The 9,915-nt window shown below is 34.4% G+C and overlaps 1 protein-coding gene across 4 annotated transcripts; it reads right to left on the bottom strand.

Annotated features, from left to right (window-relative positions):
• Positions 1 to 110: 110 nt before the first annotated feature.
• LOC132276156 (OVARIAN TUMOR DOMAIN-containing deubiquitinating enzyme 1) lies at positions 111 to 9,118 on the bottom strand. Of its 4 annotated transcripts, none has more exons than XM_059777452.1 (9): positions 8,877 to 9,118; positions 7,756 to 7,916; positions 6,046 to 6,111; positions 5,856 to 5,939; positions 5,600 to 5,722; positions 2,459 to 2,511; positions 2,279 to 2,328; positions 2,069 to 2,169; positions 111 to 771 (listed from the first exon to the last, which is right to left on the bottom strand). In XM_059777452.1, the coding sequence occupies exons 2-9, from the start codon at positions 7,912 to 7,914 to the stop codon at positions 466 to 468; spliced, it is 942 nt and encodes a 313-aa protein (XP_059633435.1). In that variant the 5' UTR covers positions 7,915 to 7,916; positions 8,877 to 9,118; the 3' UTR covers positions 111 to 465. The 4 variants fall into 4 exon arrangements, with proteins under 4 accessions (XP_059633435.1, XP_059633437.1, XP_059633434.1 ...); XM_059777454.1 differs by having other exon boundaries at positions 7,756 to 7,831; XM_059777451.1 differs by having other exon boundaries at positions 7,756 to 7,919; positions 8,877 to 9,117.
• Between the last annotated feature and the right edge of the window lie 797 nt (positions 9,119 to 9,915).

The raw sequence follows: 9,915 nt of genomic DNA, 5'->3' as shown, positions 1-9,915 counted from the left end.
GTTAGCTTTTTTGTGCTCATGAAATCCTTTCGACATAGATTTACCTAGATGCTTAGGACACGATTGGCAGCCTGTAATAATATGTTCACTGCCAAAACAAAAACTCCATCTACAAGAAGCTTAACATACATAAACGATACAGTAAAGGTGAATTCATCAGTAACCAACATGAGAGTAATCTAGAGACATTGTTATTGTCAACTTCCTGCAAATCACAAGAGGCCTCATGACCATACCAAGGATGCCACATCATCCAATGAAAACATGAAAGCATTTTAGTGATTCAACTAATTCACATTTTTTGGTGACGTAGTAAAGAGCTCTATTGTATTGCAGTGTGGCATTGTGAACAGCGAGGAGCAGTCTGTCACAACTAATGTTCAGGAACCAAATTCTCACTCAACAAAGGATTCTCAGTAACTAAACCACTAAGACAAGCACCAGCTCATCCAAGGTAAGAGAATTTCATTTTGAGTAGAGAATATCGTAGTGACCTGGTCGGTATAGCAAGTTGATAAATGGTTTGACACTCTCAGAGCCACCACCATTGACACTCTCAGAGCCACCACCATTGATACACTCAGAGCCACCAACAGTAGCATTACCAATAGCAGGAATGAAATCATGATGATTTACACTGACGCCACCATTATCACATGAACTGCGGTCAAGATATACAACACGAACTGGCACGCCCAAAGCATCTGACAATGCCGTAATGTGCACATGGTCACTCTCTTCACCCATTGGTTCCACAGACGTCTTGCAAAACTATATGAAAACAGAAGCAAAGATGAAATAATGCTGGGAGGGAGGAAACATCCGAAAGTATTGAGAACCTGAGGAACTTTGAACTTAATCTCAAACAATAAAGAATCCAACAATACCTCCGCAGTAGGAGATAAAATAATAATACCCAAAAGAGAGAGAGAAAGAGGGAGAAGGAATCTCTACAACTATAGATTGATGACTGAGTAGGGAGATTTTGGTATTTCAAAGACAAATGAAAATGTTTCAATCGTCCAACATGCCCCAACAAAAAATGTAGGTGTAATCTCTGTGAACCAAAAATCATTGCAATTAAAGTTATAAATAACAGTGGTTCCACTCCATACATTTTGTTGGCTTTTTTACATCAAGTATAATTAGAGCTAAACCAAAAATCATATCAATTAAAAGTTACATATAACAGTGGTTCCACTCCATAGAAACATTTTGTTGAGTTTTAGATGTCAAGTATAATGAGACCTATAATAAAATACAGATGAAGATCATGTAAATTGAATTTTTCTAAGTTACGATAAGTTAAAATTTTGTTGAGTTGACACATCTCATGTTCCTCAGATCCACATTCACAATGACCACATCATTCACTAATAAACAAAAATAAAAGAAGAAAAAAAACACCAAAACACCGTCATGTTGGAGGGCCAATTTAACACACGCCTTGGAAAAAGGCTGTCTATGTCACGTCTCATTCTCGCTAGAGGTTTCCCTCTCTACCCTGTTTTTCTCTCTACCGGACCAATCAACAATGAATCACACCACCAGCAGCCATGCTGACAACTTTGACAATCATCAAGGAAGAGACCCCAAGTGGGCAAAAGCAGGTTCCAAAACTAAATTTAATCACGAGAAGAGGGAATGAATCATGGTGTCGTCCAGGTGGCCATTGGGTGTTCATTGTCGGTTGGTTTGATAGATGGGGAAGAACAAGGGCAGAGGTAGAAACTTGTAGATGAGAGACAGAAATGAGGTGAAAAATAACAGTTGTTTATCTACATGTCCACGACTTGGATCCAAAAATGATGCATTTATTTATTTTGTTCATTAGCGAATGATGTGGTCCATTGGGAGTCATAGATCCATGGAACATGATTTATGTCAATGCAAAAAATTTCAAACTCAGGATAACTTAGAGAAATTCAACTTAAAGGATCTTGAACCGATCAAAACATGCACTATATTTGTCACCAAACTACCCGCCAACATAAGGTAAAAGTCAATGCTGAAAAGTTAGAAATAATGGTATAGGTATAAGCAAATAAGTTCTTGAGATCGATCAAACCTGCTCTACTGTTACATTTGTCAATCCCAGTATAAATGGTTCAAAAAACTCCGCGCGCTTCCGTATTTCGCCAGAGGTGACAAATCTGAAGAACATCACAACTAACCAACAAACTACATTAGGAGATATAGCCAACGGCAAAGCACATCAAACCTTCTAGTACTCAAAGTCAACTAGATGGATGCCAGACATATGTCATGTTTCACTCACCATAGTCAGATATTGACTGATCTCGACTCCTCTGTAAAAGTTCATCATGACTAAAACAAAAAATTGACAAGTCATTTTATTTACGTTAAGGGGGGAAAACTGAAATTATGGCTTAATATACCACTTGGGAACGTAGTTCAAATAAAGTTTGAAGTAATAGCAGCAAGCTAGTCTCAAAACCTTATGGAAGCTTCATTCCCTCGAAGAACACTTTCCAGTTGCTCAAGGAATAACTGAAAATATTGCAGAAGGATTTACAGTTACATATTGGCGATGCAAAAGAGAAGTAAATAGAGAAAAAGAAGAAATTTCCACCAAAAATTGGTAATTAAAAGATCAAGTTAAAATTTAAAATGAAAAAATGCAAACAGTATTGATCAAGATATCCTCTTTATATCTTCTTCCGAAAATGAAAACTAAAATATAACCTCTCATTTTTTTAACATTGATAGGATATGAAAGATTTAATAGAAAGAAAGGAAGAGAAACAAAATGAGGAGGTCTCCTCGTGAAAGGAACAGAAACAAAATGGGAAGGACTTCTCATGCAAAAAGAAGGATGGAAAAAAAAAAAAAAATGCTAACACAGCTGTTAAAGGCATGCCTAGACCCTAAAAGAAAACCCAGCTTGTCAAAGCTCAGCAGATATAACTCAGCCTATTATATGAAAGGTCCCTTCATTCTAACTTATATCTTTTAGTTCAGGCTTAAAAAACCTTTATATTTTAATCATTCAATCAATAACCTTTTCTTTTTTCTTTTTTTCATTTTAGTGGTCATGAATTGGCATAATATATGAAACCACGGTCATAATTGATAGATCATGTTGTTTGATTTTATTGGATATTTGGCACATTTCAGAATCTAATGGTTGATTAATTCTCAGCAACATTTTATTGCTGCACATTTGTAACAGGATTTGATTTACTTGATGCATAATCAAAGTTAGGCGAACCTTTGAATTGAAGAACACGAATCAATGAAGAGCATGAACCGCAATTGCCGCAATTAACGAAGCATGCTTAATAATGTTCAGACCACTAAAGTCCATTTTCATCAAAGTATGACTTGGAAAAACTCTAATGCTCCATTTGCATCAAAGGATTTGAAATAAATGGATCCAGATTCAATTATTTGAAGAGTATAGTTTAAATTTAGATTAATAATATAGATTCAAATTGTAGCTGTGCATAGATTTATTTTGAGAGCCTTATATGTATGGATTTCAAATAACAAAGTGCAAAAAGAGATTCAAAATCCATGCCAGCAAGGATTCCAGTTGCACAAAACAGTATTAATATGTCTTCCATACCTATAACATAATATCCCTAAGGGCCGTTTTAAATTCAAATTCATTCATTTAGCCACATGGAACCTAAATCGATTGTCTTCATGTACACAAATATTGTTGGAGACATACATTTTGGATGTCTGAACTATCCTAAGATTAACAATTTTTGCTCACATTAGCAATTTGAAATTTCAAAAACATTAATTTTTTCCTTCTAATGCATGTATAGTCATTGCTATCCTCGGTAAGTCGCATGAAATTACCTAAATACCCTCATTTGTAACAAACTGAAATTACCAAAATACCCTAAATTTGTAAAAAAAAATCTGCCTTATTTGTTTCTCCTTCCTTCTTCTTCATTTCGAAAACCCTAATACATATATGCAAGTTTAATATGTATTGTCGCATATAGATATACCCTACATTGTTGCTCAATATGCCTTTTCTTCGTGAAATTTGAGTAGAGTCTAATACAGGAATATCCTTATAAATATTTCTATTCAGCTGATATATAACTTAGTCAATTGCTCACCCTTCTGTTAACTCTAGAGTAAACGTGAAGCAACCAAGAATCCTTCTACGTGTTTTGAACCAAGTAACTTCTCCCCAGCTGCCAACAAGATTAAAATAACCATAAAGTCCTGGACAGACTAGAAATTCAATGCCATCTCATGTTGCTTTTCTACTAAAACAAATGCAAGTGAAGCACCCAACTGAGTACTTTTTTACCCAAACAAATGAAAGCAAAGCAAACCAATTAATGGCGAAAGTTCTTCAAAACCCAAATCATATGTGAAGATTTTAAACCTCTGTTGCTGTTATGCTGAATCTTTTCTGTTGCTTGAGTCGAGCTGCTGTCCCATTTAATCTCCTTTGGTTTGCTTATGTTCATTTAGAAAGGGGATTGCTTGTTGTATGTTGTTGTTAGCCTTTTTTGGATGTTCCTTGTTGTTTGATGGGATTGTATTAGTACCGTTTGTAGTTGCAGCTGCTAGGTAGGATTGCGGTTAACTGGTGTAGGTGGTAGCTTTGCTGGTTTTGTTGTTAGGTTGGGTGGCCTTGTCCCTTTTCCTTCTTGTAAATTTTCATGTCAATCTAAAAAAATTAAAAACCTTGTCAAACCATTCATGAAATGTTATTGACGTGTATTATTGGCAGAACTTTATTAATTGAAGTGTATTACTGACAGAAATATATTGTTATTTAAGTTGTGGTAGGTGGGATTTTGTAGAAAATGACAACACGGAAAACCAAAGTGAGAAATGTGAAAGTAAGGAGAGTGAGAGGGTGGTAGTCGACCAAGTGAAAGTGTGATTGAAGTGAAGGTCTGAAACAAGTGATAGTGGCCTGTGACTACAGGTGATGGACTGGTAGCAGGTGATGTTGGCAGGGTTGAATGATTTTGATTAGAGAGTTTTAGAGAGAGGTAAAAGAGAGTTTTGGAGAGAGAAACATAATGACATGGATGATGAAATAAGGGATTAAAAAGAGGGCACAATGGTCTTTCTAATCTAGACATTCTATTAATGTTATTTAACAGAAGTTTCATACAAGGAGATGTGTAATTTCAATAAACCTCATGGAGGTCAGTGTAATTTACCCAAACTTCTATTAATATTCAATTGGATCCAGACTGGACAGTACCCAATATTCAGCTGGCTCCCGTAGTAGGACCATTGCTTTGAAGAATAGCATTTAACCTATATTAAAAAGAGCTAGATGCTAATTGCTAAACATCTTTAATGAGCGATTCTTCAAATATAATAAACCATAAATGCTTATCCACAGTTGTGGGCTGACCTATGGTTAATTAAAGAACCTAAGGAAAATAAATAAATTAGAAATATGAGTTCATTTTAAAACGTAGGTTTCCAAGGAACCTCCATTTGTTCATCAACTGGAGCATTTTGCTTGTGCAAAGTATCACGACTTGTTCATTTAAAATAAGTGCATTCAATATGCTCAAATAAATGAATGTACTAACGAAGACATCTGAAGTACTGAAGTGATGAGTGGAAGTAATGAGCTTACAGAGAAAAAATCTTCAAAGGTAAAGTCTGCATAGCCCAGACTCTGAAGTATTTTTCTGCAGTTTTCAACACTGGCAGTAATACGATCAACTTCTTCTCGGTCTTGTGAATCAAGAATATGCTCCTATTATGTAAACCCACAATTATTTTAGTAGCTAAAATTAAAAAAGATCAATAATTTTTCACCTAGCAACATATGCAAGGGTAGAAATCCTTATAATAAACAGTCTTTGTGATATGTCAACATCAAGACATACCAGGTACGAGAACATAAAGCTTCGAAAGAAGCAGTTCCCATCTCCTCGTGTTCGCCTGATGCCAGCATATTGTTCGCTAAGCACCTGCATAGATGTTAAAACAATTTTGTTTAAAGAAGAAATGAGGCTAAGAACCCTTTTTTATAAGTAAAATGGCACAAAAAACCTCTAAAGAAACATGAGAAGAAACCTTTATTTTCTCCAGCAGAATAGGGCTTCCTGACTGATATTCAGCTGTTAATGAGGAAAGAGGCTCCTGCAGTTCAATATTTTCAAGATTATTAGATTTACACAAATTTATTAAATAAATTTTTTTTGCCATCAAATCAAAATTGACAATCCAGGGTTCCAATGGACAACTAAAACCATGTCCATGGAACTAATGCACATATATACATTAAATCTTTAGACAAGCTGGATAAAATTAATTTGTTACGAGGGTGATGATTTTACAAAACTTGCAAATACTAAACCATTCGATTCAAGCATAAAGGATAAATTTAAATTCAATACTTAACAATCAAAATGCTCGTTTATCAATACAGTCCATATGAAATTATAAAGAAGGATGAACTCCGACATTCAAAAATGAAGTCTAAAATCAATAGCCATGTATTAACACTTCAGACCTAATAATAGTCAGTTATTCTTCATCTAGTTAATTTTATTGATCCAATCATAATCCCTTCTGGTGCCAAAATTATAGAAGAAAAATAAGATCAATTAACATCTCACACGTAATTGGGGTTGAAGTGGTTGTTGATCCATTCTTTCCTACTCCATCTACCCAACAAAAACAAAGCTCTTGGGACAATCAGTGACACCAACTTTGTGGTCAGTATCAACTATTGACCAGTAAAGGTTACTTACAATTTGTTGCAAGGATAACCCCAAGGGGTTGGCTCAAGTGGGTAAGTAATAGAGTCACTTGGCCCTGGTGCCTCAGGAAGCATGAGGTCTAAGGTTCGACTCCTCTTGGGTGCAAAAAATTCTTTTTTTGTTTTGTTTTGTTTTGTGTGTGTGTGTGTGTGTGTGTGTGTGTGTGTGCGTGCGGGGAAGGGGGGGGGGGGGGGGGTACGTAAAAAGTCCATAACCTCCAGTTAATCCATCATTTTGGAGCGTAAGGAGGAATAGATTAGGTATAAACCTAGCTCCAGCTTGATTTACAAAAGGTAATTGCCCTCAAACTATAACAAATGTGCTCAACTTGACAGCCCCTCCTTTTGACATTAAACCTTGATTATAGCTTGCTCAGAATTTTAGGTTCTAGAAGCCAGACCTACCTGGAAACTGCTGTGTACTGATTCAAGCAAATAACACTATTACAATTTCCAAACCAACTAATGTTACTTCATTCATACTCCCATATAAAATTTTAAGTGCGATGGTATTTGACGAAAATATGAAGGACATAAAATAAGTGAAATGGTTTCTGAATCTAATATGAAGTATATAAAATGTCTTACATAACGTATGAAAAAAAGTACATACCCAATATAATTACATGTTATTGCAGCCATAAGTTCTAAAAAAATTCCGCATTTTATAGAGCTACAAATTATAACAGAAAGGCTGCGGGTAGTTAAGTTATTGCATTTTTTTTTTTTTTTTTTTTGATTAGTAAAATTGAATAAAAGAAGCGTTCAAAAGGGGAACGCATCCCTCAAAAGATACACAAGGCCTAATAGGGCCTCTAAGCATTTGCAATCCTTTGGTGTGTGTGTGTGTGGGTGGGGGGTGGGGGGAAATCCAACATTTTGATAAAAAATATGAATAACCTAGAAGAAAAACATGCGTTCTTTTAAAGTATCGGTTAATAAAACTACCAAAAGTCAATTGAAAAAAAAAAAAAGGGCTTATGAAAATGCTTGAGCTTTAAAATGTAACAGTTGGTTCTTGCCTTGTCGCCAACAAATGGAAATTTATCAGCTTCCACAGCCCGGATTGCAGTTTGCTGTTGCATAATATCATCATCCCTGAAATTTGTCCAATCATCAACTTCAGATGTTTGAATGGAATTTTCCGTTTCTGCGTTAGCAAGCCCCTCTTGATTCTGCATGTCTTCTAAGGTGACAACAAAAGCAATAAAATAATATAAAATAAAAAGATGAAACAAAAAATTGAAAAAATATATATATAGATCTGCTTGTTCAATCTTCCTTGATTGGGAATATAAATTACTTATGGCAGTTGATTTTATATGTAACAATAAAACGCCATAAAACAGAATATAATGTAGAGGGGGTAGCCTTTTAGCAAAATGAACTAATGAATGTTTTATTAGTTTCATTAATTTGGGGATGGAGTTGAAGCAAAGTATATTTTCAAAATGGTATGGTTTTTTTTTTTAAAAAAAATGTATGATTAATCAATCAAGAAACCACTGTAAGTTGGAAACTTGTTTAATCTATGAAAAGATGGACGATTAATCAAGTAAGAGAAAAAGAAAGAAATCGCAAATGGCAAAAACTAAAGAACTCCTAGACCTAATTCCTTTTCGAACTCTCCAGTTTTGGAGAGACGTGTCTGATTCAAACCCATGAGATGTATATATACATATATGTACACACACACATGCATGTTATGAAGAGATAGAGATTGCCCACAAAGCCACCCATTTAAATAATAACTCTCATCACTGTCTAACAACTCATATTGTGGAGAAAGGAACATACATACTTCTCCATATTTATCCAAACCCTCATTTATCAGGACTTGAGAATCTCACCCTTGCAAATCAATTCAAATAAAACAGAAAATGTAAGAGATTATAAAGAAATTATTTAGATTGGAGAGATACTTAACCCTAATTTGAGTAGGCCAATAAAAAAGAAACCTTGTTACACATATTTCTCCAATAAAGCAGAAAAATGAAACAGAATATAAAGAATCAAAATAAAGATCAGAGAGAGCGAATTAACCCTAATTTGAGTAGGCCAATACAAGAAAAGCGTGAATAAAACAGAGAGAAGAATCTAACCCCGGAACTTAAAAGACTGCAAAATTGGAAAAAAGACTGACCTAGTTTGAGTGGCCTCTGCTTCCGTCTTCTCTGTTCCTTTCTTTGTCTTGACGTCTGAAGTCTCTCGCGCACTGACCTGAAATGGCCGAACGATGTGCACAAAACTTTTAGTTTATTTTTCTATAAACCACCAGGTTTTTAAAATTCTATATAAGACCCAGGTTTTAGAAATAATTTTAAGACTGTGTTTGGTAGGAAGGAAAGAAGGTGATGATCGGATGAAAGGGAATAAGGATTTTGGTTCAATGAAAAGTTGGAGGGAATAGAATAATGGAGGGATGTAAGAGGCAATGAGGCATCTCTTCATGTTCCCCACCATTTTTATCTCTTCAAAGTGGACGAAAGAGAGAGGAGGGATGTAAGATATATATGAAAAGTACAATTTTTTTTTTTTGTAAAATTATATAGTTCGATATGGTGGTAAATAAAATAAAATAAAATACACCTTTTCCTCTTCTTTTTACTAAACAATGAAATGTGTCACCCCCTCTTCTTTTTTTATACTCAATCAAGCAAAGTATAATGGATGTTTTAACATCATTCTCACCTTTTTATTCATTTTTCATCCTTCCAACCAAGATAAAAAAACATGAAAGGGATTTTAAGAAAGACAGATGAGCTAAGTTTTTAGCTTTTATTTTTTATTTCAGTAAGTTGTATTTATACCGCATGATTTGATTGTTCACCTCATATTCATTATTTTTGTAAGAGATAGACTCAATCAGATCTATTCATTAAAAAAAAAAAAATTGATTCAACATATTTCTTATGTACCCATAGATATTATCTTGGATTTGAATTAGATTTCGGATCAATCTATATTGTGTTGTTGCTAGCAAATACTACTATTTTTGGTTTTGGATCTTCCTGCATGACATCCAAACCCATTTTTTTTTTCTGATCTTTCGATAAAAAAAAATTCATTCTTTTTATAAAAAATAGGAGATAGAACTAGAAAAAATAGGAAATAGAACTAATAAAGATTTATTATTCGATTTAGAAGTTGAATACCTCATTCAAGAATTGTTTTTGATCAAA

Source organism: Cornus florida, unplaced genomic scaffold (genome assembly GCF_030987335.1).
Source record: "Cornus florida cultivar Cherokee Brave unplaced genomic scaffold, ASM3098733v1 CherokeeBrave_3.0.0_Hap2_Chr10, whole genome shotgun sequence".
Classification (NCBI taxonomy): Eukaryota; Viridiplantae; Streptophyta; class Magnoliopsida; order Cornales; family Cornaceae; genus Cornus; species Cornus florida.
Note: the sequence above shows the minus strand (reverse complement) of the source record. Positions and strands in the feature narration are given on the sequence as shown.

Excerpts from the sequence above, each read along its gene's own strand:
- LOC132276156 (XM_059777452.1), bottom strand. The coding sequence starts at position 7,914 with ATGCAGAATCAAGAGGGGCTTGCTAACGCAGAAACGGAAAATTCCATT. Across the intron at positions 2,170-2,278 it reads TCAGTCAATATCTGACTATG|TTGTGATGTTCTTCAGATTT; the intron begins GTGAGTGAAACA and ends TTTGTTGGTTAG. Across the intron at positions 772-2,068 it reads CAAATGTAACAGTAGAGCAG|TTTTGCAAGACGTCTGTGGA; the intron begins GTTTGATCGATC and ends GTTTTCATATAG.